General features: G+C 29.5%; 1 protein-coding gene across 2 annotated transcripts; it reads left to right on the forward strand.

Annotated features, from left to right (window-relative positions):
* The first annotated feature begins 1,644 nt into the window (after positions 1–1,644).
* Positions 1,645–8,648, forward strand: LOC126548836 (uncharacterized). Of its 2 annotated transcripts, XM_050197154.1 has the most exons (9): positions 1,645–2,098; positions 6,035–6,290; positions 6,382–6,579; positions 6,651–6,779; positions 6,962–7,138; positions 7,290–7,355; positions 7,840–8,084; positions 8,148–8,325; positions 8,411–8,648. In XM_050197154.1, exons 2-9 carry the CDS (start codon positions 6,047–6,049, stop codon positions 8,566–8,568), a joined length of 1,395 nt encoding a protein of 464 aa, XP_050053111.1. In that variant the 5' UTR covers positions 1,645–2,098; positions 6,035–6,046; the 3' UTR covers positions 8,569–8,648. The 2 variants fall into 2 exon arrangements, with proteins under 2 accessions (XP_050053111.1, XP_050053112.1); XM_050197155.1 differs by lacking the exon at positions 1,645–2,098 and having other exon boundaries at positions 5,960–6,290.
* Positions 8,649–15,762: the final 7,114 nt, after the last annotated feature.

Consider the following 15,762-nt stretch of genomic DNA (forward strand, 5'->3'; position numbering starts at 1 on the left):
TATGCATGTACACCAGGCCAAACGGAACAAACCGAGACTTTGTTTCTTTTTTTTTTTTTAATTTGTACACATATATAATATTATATAAAAATATTTATGTACCGTGTACGAGTATATCACAAGACGTATATGCATACGAACATAATATGTTATATAATATCGTGTTCGTGTGTTTTCTAGAATTGGCCCCCCCTAGTTAACCATTTCACATGATATTATGAGTGTAATAATTTTATAACAACACGAATAACGTTTATGTATCACAGTTAGCTATACATTTATTACTTTTAGAAATTATATATACCTAATATGCTTTGCATGGAAAACGAATAAAACTTGCGTACCTACGACAAATGCTCTGTGATATTTGAGTATACATACATACACACTTACATTTTACAATAGTATTATAACGATTAATGAATAATCAATGAACTTGAAAGTACCTTATTATAGACACGTTTTCAATTATTATTATTAGAAACCGTTATAGTATTATTATAATACTATATTGCGAATTTTAAAAATGCGTTTAAACATATGTTGATTATTATTTATGTAAAATCTAATTAACTCAAATTAAATTTCTATAATATGTATATAAGTGCATATCTATAATATGCCACTTATTAACAAATTTATAAATATTTAAATATGAGATATAGGATATAGGTTCATATAACTGCTTCTTCATTCATATAACTATAATGTATATGACATTTAACTATTTGCCTTCATAAATTACGAGTAGGCATATAAAATATTGTTTTCTACAGGAAATAAGTGTATAAAATATCGTTTAATTAATTGCGTATGCCTGTTACACTCTTACACCTATGTAATGTATACATAAGAAATTACTGTAAGTAATTTATACGGTTGAAGCCCAATCGGAAATTTATGACTTACGCCGACACTCACAAAAGGCGTAGTACTGCGCCTGTACTGGCTATCCAACAGTTGTCCTGCCCTTACGGGCACAGTACTGGCTGAAATGTTAGCCAGTACTACATAAGTACTTGAAAACTAGTACCGGCAGCCAGTATTGACTGAGTACTGACATATTACGGGCCTCACACGATATGCGAGCAAAGGAAAATTAGTGTTTCTGGTAGTTGTGGCAACGTTGGCGAAGTACTGGCATTTATGGGCTTTATTTTAGTGGTGAGCAGTGCTGGATCTAGTATATTTTTTACCCGGGGCAAAGTATAAAATAAGCGCCCTCCCCCTTTGTTATGCCCACAATTTGGCGCCTTAATTTGTGCCACTGGTGAACAAAGGCCAGACAGTATTCTTGTGGTTATGCGAACGTCGGTGGTAGGTATACTGGCATAGCTGGATGAATTATAGGCTGCAGGCTTGTCATCTGCACCTAATAAATTTGTGTCAACATTGGTGCGAAATGTTATACTGATAATATATTTGCACTATTTGTAGGTTTTAGTAAAAAATATTGTAATTCGTATATAATATATGGGAACAAATTTTAGTGTTGTTTGCGTGAATAATATTATGCAATTAGAATTATTACGGCATACGCGTGTAGTACTAACTTAAATGGTCACTTTTAAATTAATTACCTACATAAAAACAGCATTGTAATTAATATAAGTCATAAGCGTAGCCTATAAGTTAAATAATATATTATTTTCGTCTTCTTTCGTGGCTTAAAATATACCTAGTTTTAGGGAATCCCGCATATTATGCTACAGTACTCGCAATGCAATAACAACCACAATATCGTTGGCCCGCGACCGTCGCTCGCCCCATCACAGAACGGGACTGCGGCGACTTGTAGTTGTTACTTGTTGTCGTTGTCTATTACTCTATTGTGTCCATATTGCTCGTACACTCGTTCTACTCGTCTAAAATCTAAGTTATGTAATCTACTACTTCATTAAAACGACGCCACGTTATTACGGTGCAATTATTTTATTCGTCACGTCCTTTGAATTGCCAATGTGTGCATCATAATCATTGATCAGTGTTTTTTTTTAAACTTTTTATGTGATTTACCATTTACGATATTGCTTTATTTTATTAAGATCGCGCTCGTGAAAGAATTTAGAGGATCGGTTCACAGTTGTATACATTTCCGGTGAGTATCAATCTTTTTACTAAATTTATTTAATTTACAATATTTAATATTGTAAATTGTTTAATTGTAATAACCTATTAAAATATATCTATATATATAAACAGAGACAGAATAAATAGGTAGAATAATATAAAAATAATAGGTAGTAGGTACCTAGGTACCTACATAGTAGATACATAGGTACAGTTCATTCTCAGTTTTCAGACAATAAAAATATTAATAATTAAAAAGCTCAAGTTTAGATTTATGTTCAATAGTTATAATAAACTACTTTAATTATTTGATTTGACTTTATTTACCTATATTAGTTGTGCATGCTAGCTGACTAACTTTTGAAATAGCATTATATAAGTCTTGATTAAAGTTTTATTTGTTAGGCATGTAGGCAGGTACATATCACATGTTTGATATACTTGTAGTGTTCAGTTAGGTATTACCTAAGTCACCTAGGTACTTTTTTATTTATTTTTATTATTTGTAAGTAATAATAATTGTAACTTTTTTGAAAGTAACTATAGTACCTAGGTACCTGCAATTTATTATTCGGTATCATTGAAAATTAAAATTATTTTAAGTATAATTAGTGTATCTATTGTTTCATTAGTTTTATGTTAATAATATTATGTAGGTACTTAATGCTACTGTAGGTATTTAATGCTAGCAGGATGCAAAGTAGTTACCATGGAATATGGTAGTAAAATGTAAAATGTGTGAACAACCAGGGTCATATTAAATAAAAAGTTGAAAACATTTTACATTGACTGTTCATTACTGGTTTAATTGTTGTTTATTTGATAGCACAATAGGTAAATAAGTTTAAAAATAAAAAAAATATTTATAAAAGTTGAATTGGAAGTATTGAAAATACAACAACAAATGTATGATAGTTTAAAATTGATGAAATTTACTATACCTAATTAAAAATTATGATGCCATCCATTTATTTTCTCCGAGACATATAATGTAGGTACCTACTTAAAAAAATATGTTTAAACTATTTGATTTTAATTATATTTATTGACTTCCAACTAAAATGGTTGACACATATTAATTATATTATGCAGCTTAGCTGTAAATTCTTCTTTATTATATTTAATTACTTAAGATCAATATTTAAGCTTTTATTTTAGCTCTATTTGTAATAAGTAAATCTCATATTGTATTTTATTGTTACTAATAATATAAGAACCTAATTTTTTAATTAAGCCTAATTTAAGAACCTTCACCTTAACACAAACTTTTGCTTAAAGGAGGTGAGCAAAATTACTATTGTTTTTATAATAGTAATATGTTTGAAATTGTTTGTAAATAAATATCATTATATTACCTAATACCTAATAATAATAAATTATTATTATTATATACTATTTAAATATATTATTAGGTTATTTTATATTAGATTGACTGATAGAATTGATGAATAGGTAATATACAAATAAATGAAAATCTGAATTAGATACCTACAGTTTCCTATAAGCATAAAGATATCCATGTTTTAATTTTATTCAAATATTTAAACAATAATATTGATATCTTCAAGTAACCTAGCTTAGGATAACCAAAATAAATATTAAAATACTGTACCTGCTAGTTTTCTACATTTTATGAATTATATTATTGTTTTTATAACATTATCTAGGTAGGTACTACTTTATTTAGTTGATATGTCTACACCAAGTACTCCATATAATCGGTTAAAGAAACATCGTCAACTGAAACAATTGACTGAAAATTCAATAGTAATACCATCCAATGATTCAACAGATGTAGAACTTGACAATCCTAACATTTCTGAAAGCGGAGCGTTAGAAATTGATGATATCGACCATTCTTGTAATCAACATGTTGAAAATGTTTATTCTAATTATAATGACACTTTTGACCATTCATATAATTCTGCCTCGATTTCTGCTAATATTGAAGATAATCTTTCAGATTCATCTCTTTATAATAGATCTCCAGATTTTAGTTCCACAGATGATAAATCTCATTTGTCTTCTTCATCGACATCGAACTCTGAAGGAAGCTCTCATGAAGAACGATGAAGTTTCTGCAATACCAAATCTTCGAGAAAAGTTACAAGGTTGGGCTGTAAAATTTAGATGTAATCTTACAGTTGAAACAATTGATGGCCTGTTAGATATTTTACGATCTGAAAATGTTGGTAATCTACCAAAATCAGCAGTTACCTTACTACAAACCAAGACTGATAAAAATATTAAATTAATGATGAGTTCAAAGAATACCAATGGTTCATATGTATATTTTGGTATAGAACAAAGTTTGAAAAGAATAATTAATAATGAGTTTATCGAAAATACCATAAGATTATTGTTTAACATCGATGGTTTACCACTATACAATAGTTCAAGCCAACAATTTTGGGCCATTTGGGACTCATTTTACATAGCAACTATGATTCACAACCTTTCATAGTAGCTGTGTACAGTGGTGATTCGAAGCCACAAGATGCAAATGATTTTTTGGAAGATTTCGTAAGAGAATTGAAAACATTAATTCAAAATGGAGTAGTTATTAATCAACGTGTGTTTGCTGTAGAAATTGTTGGGTTCTCATGTGACACACCTGCTAGATCGTTCATAAAAAAATGTAAAGGCCATGGAGGGTACTATGCTTGTGAACGTTGCGAAACTAAAGGAAAAACAAGAAATAAAAAAAGAATTTATCCTAATATGAACTCTAAGCGGCGTACTGAGTGGTCTTTTAAAAGTCAGAGTCAAATTGAACATCATTTGGGAAGATCACAGCTTTTAGAAATACCAAACTTTGATCCTGTCTTATCTGTATTTTTGGATTCCATGCATTTACTCTATATTGGAATCATGAAATGGATACTTCAGCAATTGCTGGGCACAACAAAGAGAATTAATAGAAAATGCAAACTTTCTCGCCAAAACATAAGGAGATTAAACTCGCAATTGAAACTATTAGGAAGGTTTATACCAAAAGAATTCCAAAGGAAAAAGTTTGATTTTGATGAATTAAGTTATTGGAAAGCCACACAGTTCCGCTTTTTCTTACATTATTGCGGGGCCCTTGTGTTCCGTAAAATTTTGCCTAAACAAATATATCAACACTTTCTGCTTTTGGTGGTTGCCTGCAGAATACTATGTGATCCTGATCTTTGTGTTGAGTATGTTAATTATGCTAGAGAATTATTGAGAAAATTTTTTGAACTCCTTCAAAATTTTTATGGTTTGGATTCACAAGTAATAAACAGTCATAACTTGATTCATCTAGCTGATGATGTAGAGCAAACAAGGATAAACTTATGTGCGATTTCGGCATTTCCTTTTGAAAACTGTCTTGGGAAAATTAAAAGATTAATTACTGGAAGATGTAATCCTTTAGCGCAATTAGTCAGAAGAATGTCCGAACAACAAGCATGCGCTGACATTTTAAAAAAAAATTCGTTATCTAAAAAAAAATTTCTTGAAATTACCTCTTTATGTGCAAATCAAGTTGTATTAAAAAATATAATTGTACACGGAGTTGAGTTGAGTGCCATTAAACCTAATAACATTGTAAAATTGAAGTACGGTGAAATTCTTAGTATTACAGAAATTAGACAAGAAAATGAAGGTATTTTTTTACATGGTTTTATGTTTAAGAATGTCACTGATGCTTTCACGTATCCTTGTGAATCCACTAAAGTTGGAATTATGAAATTAGGAAAGTTATCTAGACAGAAACAAATAATTTCAATAGAAAATGTTAAAAAAAAGTGTGTTCTTTTTAAAGATCATAGTCATACTTTTGCAGTAACATATCTTCATAGTTCATAAGTTATGATATTTAATATATTATATTATAATAATATTGTAGGTATATTTAGGTATATTTAAGTCATATTAAATTAAATAACAGAGTGTTTAATAATATTAATAAAGAACTGTTATACTTTTAATATTTTAGTTGTTGTAAAAAATGGATCAAACCATATTTGAAAAAGACACCACGCATGTTGTAGTTAAATTTAATGAAAAGTCTAAAAATGGTAAAAAAACCATTGATCTTGTGCCTGTTGATTGGGTATTTGAAAGTGAGAGAAAATTATATTGTAAATATCCTTCAAAAAAAGATTATTGTAATTTAAATGAAATGTGCAAAACCTCTGCGGCACATGGACCATTTTGGAAAAGCTATGGAATAAGTGTTATTAAACAGGCTGGTAATTAATACAATTCACAATTATTCAGTTTGATGAGTCTTAAATTACTTGATATTGATTAGTAGTGTTATCTTTGTTCATTTTATTTCAGTAAATTTTAATCAAGGAATAAGACGAATGGAAAAAGCATTTTCAGAGGAAGTAGTTCAGAGCAGCAATTTAGATGAATACAACAGTTCTGAGTTAGAAGATGATTATTTAAAACTAAACAAAGATGATCTTAAACGATCCTTGAAAAGTATTCCTGTTTTTATAAAGAATCATGATGTGGACGATGAAGAGTTAAATGGTTGTTACATTATATATATATATATATATACTAAATGCAATGATGTTTTATACTATTTATTTATGTTACAGATAGTGATAAAAATAGCTTCCATTCGGAAGATTATTTAAAACAGAACTTGGTATCCGATAATAGTATTTCATCAGCATTATCATCGCCAATTCTTTGTCATAAAAAGAAATCATTAAAAAGATCCAGAAGTAAGTACATAACTTACTTTAAAATATAACTTAATTAAAATTTATCTTTTATTATAATATGGCACTTAATATTTTATCATTAGGGGTACTATATGTATAAATAATTAACTATTTCCAATTCAACTAAGCAAATATGATTGATATATGATAGATTTCTATATGATGGTAAATTATGATTTTAGAGAGTGCTGTAGTAACCTATGATAATACAAGTTCTGGTTCGTCAACAACTTCATCGCCCAAAATAATTAAAAGGTTGTCATCAGGAACAACTAAAATAATTGGTATAAAAAATAAAATAATACAATCCCCAAAAAATGTAAAGACCCATTCAATTGAAGAAAACAGCAATAAAAAAGGTACATATTTTTATCCTATTTACATAAATACCTTGGTTAGTTATGAATTTTATTAATTTAGAACATTTCCAAATTAATCTACCTTTAAATTGATTTTTATCTTGATTTTCATAGTTTCTTACTTATTATTATTATTTATTTTTTTTTTTAGCTCAAACTTCATCAGACATTAAAAGGAAGAAACAATGCCCAGCTTGTGGTTGTACGTGTGCTACAGGTATATTTTTAGTCAAAATCATAAGGCATTTTCATTTAAAATAACGTTGAATATTGTTAGTTGAATCAGTTTATTATTTTCAACTAAGGAATTTCTAAGACTCCCAAAAATATTATATACATTTAACTGATAAATATATTTTAAAATTATAACACTGTTAAATAGTATCAATATAATATGTTATAAATTATATACTGCGCTTGAATTGATCCGGAGGTGGAGGGGGGGGGATAAATTTGTTTAAAAAAAAATATTCTATTCTACCCTTATAATTATATCCTAATAAATAAGATCAAGTAGTTTTGGGAAGTACATTTTGTTTTTTTAATTTTGCATGTACCTTCTAGGTTTTTTACAATTCCAACACTGATTATTTACCAATTTAATAGTATACTTTTTAGTAATTATTTCCAAAAATAAAAAAAAATATTTTATATTCCATTTACTAATTTTACCTAATGCATTTTTACTAATTACTAATTAGGTATGCCAGCTTCAGAAACTCTTGTTTCTAAGGCTAATTTGGAATCAGTTAGAAGAAGCATAGAATATAGGATAATAGAAGAGGCAAAATCCACCAGACACCTATTTGCAGCACACAACAATATTGGGGATATTGACAAAATAATGAAAGATGGAACTATAATTGATATTCCCAAATTTAACTTACAAGACTTTCAAGATTTTGATGCTGAATTAAAAACTAATTTCGAATTAGTAAAGAAACTGGTAAAATTATATTTTAAAACTACAATTTAATTTTATTTGTAAAACTATTGTTTTATTTTTTAGAAATGTTTTATGGTGTTAAATATTAATAGTGAAGATAAAATATCGGAAAATTTAAAAGCTACTATTCCGAAGATAATATCAAAGGATGTACAGCTATTATATAGTGCTTTTGGACGGGAGACTAATGGATGCAAAAAAATGAACTTCTCTAGCACACTAACATACAAATACTTATTAGGTATATATTAATATCGTTCAAATTTTTTTTTGTAAAATTATTTTTATTTAATTTTATATAAATGTTATTTATTGTTGTATTTCAGAAGTCTTAACTTGCAAAAACCCTAATCTAAAAATCAAGGATATTGGCAGCCAACTTAGCCGTTGGTTTTCAGGTGCCAAGGACCGCGAAGGTGGGAAGAAAGAAAGGCTTTTCAAAGATAAGAAATACAGCCAAAGTACTGAAGATAAAAGTGAATAAAATTAGTTCAAATAGAGATATTTGTTATCTAAAAGTTAATTGTATTAATTAAAAAATGTGTGTTTTAATAAAGATTTTGAAAGAACAAAATAGAATAAAAGTTTCCTATTGAATTATACCTTGTTTAAAAATCATATTTATATATTAAAAATACTACAGATTGATAACTAAGAACATTTTGTTGTTTTAACTATTGACATAAACATGCTAAGTTTACTTATTTGTAGGTTTTAGTCAACTTTTTATAATAACTAATTCTACTATTTAATAACCTATTATTTAAGTTACTATATTATATTATAGGAACTGTTGTAAATTTATCAGTATAACATTGTATTTTGGACCAATACATAGTTAATCAGAGCGTATCCAGGATTATTCTTTGATAGAGGATATAGTAAATGAGAATTATATTATGCTTATATAATTTTACCTCCTTAGAACCCCATGATCGAGAAGCCAATTATGTAAAGTATGCTGAATATTGTGTATTATGTTTTTGATGTGGAATAGTTTTTTTTTTATATTTTACATAGTATATTAGGGAAGGTGGCTAAAGCCCCCAGGATACGCCACTACAACTAAAAATTATAAATCCTTCAAAATATTTAAAACATTTAAAGTATTTTTTTGAACAAGGGCATACCAGATTATGCTAGTATAGGCCACGCAATGGTTACCAGTACTGATTTATACTATAGAGCCAGTAATGTAACTAAGTACTGCGCCAGATGTTATATACCATACTACGCCAGTACTGACAATCAGTACTGGTCCAACTCTGAAAGTCAGTACCGAATACCGTTATCATCCCAGGCTTATACCAGTACGGTGCCAACATTAACTGCCAGTAGTGTGCCAGCATTAACCAGTACTGGCCCAGTAGCTCGCCTGTTGTGGATTTCCGATTGGGAGTATATTATGTATAGTATACTATGCGCCTATGTTATAATATTGATATTTAAAAAAACAAAAAAGTCTCAGTAATTTGTTTTTTAAATTATACAATTAAATTATAACATCATAAACTTACTAAAATAGTCTAATATTTTATTTAGCAATAAAAAAGGTATAGGTACTACTTAAGTGTTAATGCGTTGTAATGTTACACCATCGAGAATTTATTTAACAAATATGTTTTATCCTAACCTAAACCTATCCTAACCCCCTCCTAAATTAATGAATGATTTATTTTAAACGCAGTTATTCTCACTTATGAACCTTCAAAAAATTCTAATTTTTTCAAACCCCCCTCCCAAAATTTTTCCCTGTGTCCACCTCTGTGTTTTATTTAACAATGACTTGTATGACTCAGTAGTACCTATCCTCGGTGTAATTCTGTACATTATTTAATGGGTACCTTAAAACTAATAAATATATGATCATTTTCCACGATTGTATTGTAATATATATATTGTAACTATAATGATGACGTATAGTATACAATAATCTCTCAATTATTACAACTATGACATTAATTTATTAAATTGTATACTCTATATACAGTATGTAGGTATACCCACATAGGCACATTTGAAAAATTGTGTGCAGAACTACTCTAAATAAAGCAAAAAACAATAATATTAAACGGAGTTTTTGTTAACTGAACAGTTTTAGTTATTATAACACACAAACTTAATAGTATACTTAATGTTCTTTTTGAACAATATAATATATATTTCATTACGAGATATACCTATATTCATTATAATTTTGGAATTACCATTCAAACAGTAGTATTCGCATTTATTACCTACGGTTCGTATAAGGAGCTAATACAACAACAGATTTCGTTGTGAAAAACAAACCCCTTTCAACTTTCTATAGTCTATATACGTGTCGATTCAATTACGATTATAATTGTGCAGTGCACCATGACTTTTGTTGATATAATATTCATATCTATTCTATGTATATATTGTATACTTATTATGTACAAACGTATTTATTGTAAAATACGTCGTTCACGTATAAATACAAAAAAAGGTAAATTTCCACCGGATAAAATACCAACAGAGTGTGTCTTCCTATACCTACCTATATATAATATTATGATGAGGGATAAACACGCGCGAGAAACCGAGAAATACTACTTGGACAATCAGAAATGCATCAGTTCGTGATCAGAATGCGTCGTTTTAGTGTGTATAGTTAAACGTCGGTCTTCGAGTTTGATCGTGAACGGGTTTTAAATATTTTTGAGGATAAAAAACTGTATAGGTACAGAAAAACGTAGGTATAGAAATTATTTATACACATATTATAAATATATACGCACGCGCATGACGGCGCGCTAACGACGAAAACCTACTACGGTCATGTCGCTTGTATATATATATATATATATATAATCGCTTTAGATTTCCTGGAGATTTCTCATATTATTATTATTTTTTTATTCGAGTGGTCTGTGCCAGTAGGACGAAAAAAAACGGACTGACGATAAATCTCGTCGAATTTTTTTTTTGTTTCTGGCCGATATTTAAAGCAACTAGAAACCGCCGCACCAGAAATTATTTCGGCGCGCAGTTAAAGTTTAAAGAAACCGAGGGAAAAAACGCGTTGTATAGAGTGAGCTCGACAGACTACGGTTGAATATAATAAAACGATGACAAAAAAAAAAAAAAAACCCGTCCTCGGTTTATTAAAAAGGGCCTTGGCGGAAAAAAATGGAATTCGCGTAAATCGTATATTATAAATATAATATCCCCTGCGGCATATATAGACCTCTCTTGCACACTTGTACACTAGAGACTATACGGTGGGTTGTAATTAGACCATGTTTCTGTGCTATATTTATGCACATCCGACGCCTCGAAGTCCGTCAGTTGTCATGTATGATTATTTTATTGTTGAATAATGGGAAGGCGTGGTGGCGAGTATTATTTTTTGTTTTCTTTTTGCATTTCATTATCTGCGTGGAAAATAATTTAAAAAAATATATTATTATATTATATAATAGCGACAAACGAATGAAATACCAATGTATAACCATGTTAGGGCTACTGGGTAGAAACAGCGATCGCATATTGAAGTACCTATTATGTTTTGATATTTTCCTAGATTTTTAATAAAAAATCTTCTGCTTGGTTCATCGATAATAGTGATTCATTTAAGTTTACGTAAGGCCGAAACGGCAATAAAAGTATAGGTACAGCATTATTAGATTATTATCGTGAGGTCAGTCGGACATTACACCTGTTGTATAAAGAATTTCACGTTATCCATGGACGAATTTATAGTCTATATAAAAATTATAAAATGACTATATTTTATGATTAAAAAAAAAAAACAAATCATCTTATTTATGTATAGTTCTTTTGTACAAATAATCTGTACAAAAACACTATATAGTGAGAGAATTAGATCATCATTCATCACTCATAGATATTTTATCAATGCGGGCACTGTCATACAATACATTTAGTAGCACTATTTGGGCTTACGCTGCTGCAGTGCTGCATTAGTGTTGATTTGAGAGCTGCAATCTCTGTTGCCCTGCAGCAACCCAATCATAATAATATAACGATACCTATCATATAATAGTGTCCATAAATTATAAATAATTTAACTCTATGGAGTTAAAAGCCCTTCAACAAATATTTGAGCTAATAACGTATATATGTCTACAGTGATAAAACATATCGCCGTTGCGTGCGGTGTCTTATATATTATGTATGTATGTATAGTGTATACGTCATATAGTACCTATATTATTTATAGTTGCTTTAAGATATCGTTATTCTTGTAACTAAAAACCGTAGGTAGGTATATGTATAAATAATACGATTTACTGGTTCAATAAAAGTTATTATCCAATAAAAAAAAAAAAAAAATTTAAAAAAAAACAAATACATTTATACCTAGGTATATATTATTATTTTATTTCTATATACACACAATCGTTCTTGTATAGTTACATACCTACGAAATATACACGTCATAATATGATAATAATTTTACTTTAATATAATTATATATGCCTTGTGCGCGGCGTGCGTACATATTTATTATAAGTGAAAACAGAAGTCGCGTACAGCCCTTGCGTGAACAAAAAACAACATTCGATTTTATTGTTGTTATTATATTATAATTTTTTTTTTCCGTCCACATGACATACTATTATAATGCGTACAACGCACCGACTCCAACTCTATCCTTCGTGTTCCATTTATCTCCTACACCCAACGTGACGTCACCTATAGTCCTGCATTGTTGTATACATATATATATGTATAGGTACGCTTGAGATGTACGCTGTAGGTATAATACGCGCGCGTTGTCCTGCCTATAATAATACGCATGATAATGTGAGCGAGTGTATAATATTATATATATATAGGTAAAGCGCTCGTGTGTGTTCCCTTTCGTTTTATTATCTACATTATTATTATTATTATCGTCGTCGTCGTCGTACACGTATTATAATAGAATCCACGCACACCATACATAATATTATGTATAGGTATACACCTAGAGGTGCACGTTTCAGAGGGGACGGCAGCGGATAATAACCGGTAACATTGTAAATCAAAGGTAAAACCGGACAGACTGGGACACGCCTACGACGACGAAACAGGACACTGAATTCCCATATTGGTCGGCGACACGACTCCGGCCGGGCAGGCAAACTCGACGTTTCCACAATATAATATATAATATAATAACACACGATTATATTGTACACAAAACAGGCGTATATACATCATATTATTATATTGATTGTACATATACCTATAGGTACGCGGACGATATCCCTTGGAGTTTTTTTTCTCTATTCTTTAATCGGATTTATTTTATTTTCTGTCCTCTACCGAAAAAAGTAAAAAAATGACCAAAAAATAACACCGTGTGTGTTGTACCTACTTGCAGACAATTACCTATTTAAAGGTATTAACCGTTGCCTAAATGCTTTTTACGAGCGATAAAACACTTCAAAATAACAGCCTCCTCAGTATTAGTTTGGAATGTAAAATATTATGATTTTTTTTTAATTACATTATGATTATTAATAACTAGATAATTATCGTATATGTTTATGGACATTATATAGGTGGACATCATAGTATTATAAAGAGATCGAAATGGTATCGTATAGACGACGGTTACAGACTGAACTTAATTGTATATAGGTAGCAGGTAGATTATTATATTATATTATTTATGCGTAATGTGTGCCATAGTAGATTGCTGATCGCGTACCAATTTATTTGATTACCCTTATTATGGTATTACATGAATATAAAGTGAATATACTAAAATCAATAATAGTAATATATTATTATATAGAGTGCGTTGAACTAGAATTATATTATGTGATTGTACGAAAGAAAACAATATTAAAGGTTCTGTGAATACCAATAATATTATATAAAAATACTGTAGTCCGGTTTTAATACAGTAAAGTTGTACAATAATTTTACAATTGGTCTCACAGTTTATATTTATTCTCACTATTCCGAGCGCAACAATACCTAGATAATCATAAATATATTTATTTTTTTAAATCTCTATTCGAGAATATTTTATCGTTTGGTAAATCAATCGGTAAAATCTGTAGGTAAACCCACTATAACCATATTATACCGACTATATACCTATACACTTCTGTAGTGTAGTCACTTAAGTAAAGACTTAATAGATATAATACAATAATGACGCCAAAACCCAATTCTCTGAAAACTATACTTCTGCAGCAGCAATGCACGGAATCGTTTCATTCCAACCGATTCGACAAAGAATTGTATAGGTACGTTTTATTTTTCATATATTATAGATTTAAATTTCCCTAAAGAAAAAAATACGCAAACTAATAGGTATAATAAATCGTTCTATCGTGGTAAGACCCTACGGGGAATGGTGTTTTACGAAGACGTTCGTTTCTGCTTTTTCCAAAGACGTATTAAACAAAACGAGGACGTTAAAGGAGATAAAAGAGGCAATATAATTCCGCAATGCGGGCGTTATATAAAGAACACACACACACCCACACACACACATATATATATAAATAAATTTCACTAAAGTATATAAGTAGAGAGAGAAAATGGAAAAGAGTTGGCGGAGGAGAGTGTATTATGGTGAGCTGTGTGGTGGAGGTAGAAGAAAACTCTGATAAAGCAATAACCATAGATCTGCGTCCGGGGGGCAAGGTTTACCTAACTAACTCCCGGAGCATTATCTCTGAGAAAACTTTCAGCTAAATTGACTATTTTCAAAGGTCTTCTTCGTTTTACTTTATGCGGCACCAAGCGATTCCGATTTTTATCAGGCCGTAAACTTTTATCGTCCCACCCCCGCGCTTTTGCTAACGTTAAATTTATTTGTGGCCGCCATAAATTTGACGGAACGGAAAAAATGGATATTACTGCGCCGTTAAAACAAGTCGAGAACAACTCACCCCATTTAACGGCGCTCATCTACGACCAGCTAAGTTTAATCAATCCATTAACAAGACCTTTATACCCTCTTATTTTTTACTTTATTATTTTTTAACTACTTCATTGGTGTCTGAGTACAGATTTACCGCGAAATTGTCCAATTACATAAATTAAATTGATCACAATTAAATTTTACGCGCTTCTTACTATGGTTACATTGCATTTAAACGGTTTCGGCACTAAAACGATTCGAATACGCGTAAAAACACCTTAATATATCAGCTAATAAGTGTGCAACAAACATTTTTACCCCTACAAAGTTAGTACTGTTACATTTAAAGTGAGACAAATCAATAATAAAATTATTCTCATACAATTTAATATATTATATTTGTAATATATTTATCATTTGTGTTTGGTTTTTAATTTGTATTTGTATTTATTATTAACACGAACCGTCAACAAAAAGTAGTAAATGACACGAACATGCAAATAATTATTGTCAAGCTAATGGATACAATATATTACCATTTAGTAAGATAAAAAATTTATTTATGTATTTTCATTTAAAAAAAATAGTTTAATTAAATAAAGTGTGATAATATTTTGAACGAAGTTTTTTATTCGATAAAAATGGACAGTACATTACATTAAATTATTGATTCATATGTATACAGAACATAATATACTTAATACTAACCAAAATATAATCGATTTTTAAGGTAAATGAAAGTAAAATGAAATACCTACATTTTAATCTTAATATTATTATGAGTAGCATTATTAGTATGAAAGTAATTTGGGTTTTAATTTT

This window comes from Aphis gossypii, chromosome 1 (genome assembly GCF_020184175.1).
Source record: "Aphis gossypii isolate Hap1 chromosome 1, ASM2018417v2, whole genome shotgun sequence".
Taxonomy (NCBI): domain Eukaryota; kingdom Metazoa; phylum Arthropoda; class Insecta; order Hemiptera; family Aphididae; genus Aphis; species Aphis gossypii.

Coding starts and splice junctions, on each gene's coding strand:
- LOC126548836 (XM_050197154.1), top strand. CDS start 6,047: ATGGATCAAACCATATTTGAAAAAGACACCACGCATGTTGTAGTTAAA. Junction 7,139..7,289: donor AGAAAACAGCAATAAAAAAG/GTACATATTTTT, acceptor TTTTTTTTTTAG/CTCAAACTTCATCAGACATT. Junction 7,356..7,839: donor TGGTTGTACGTGTGCTACAG/GTATATTTTTAG, acceptor ATTACTAATTAG/GTATGCCAGCTTCAGAAACT.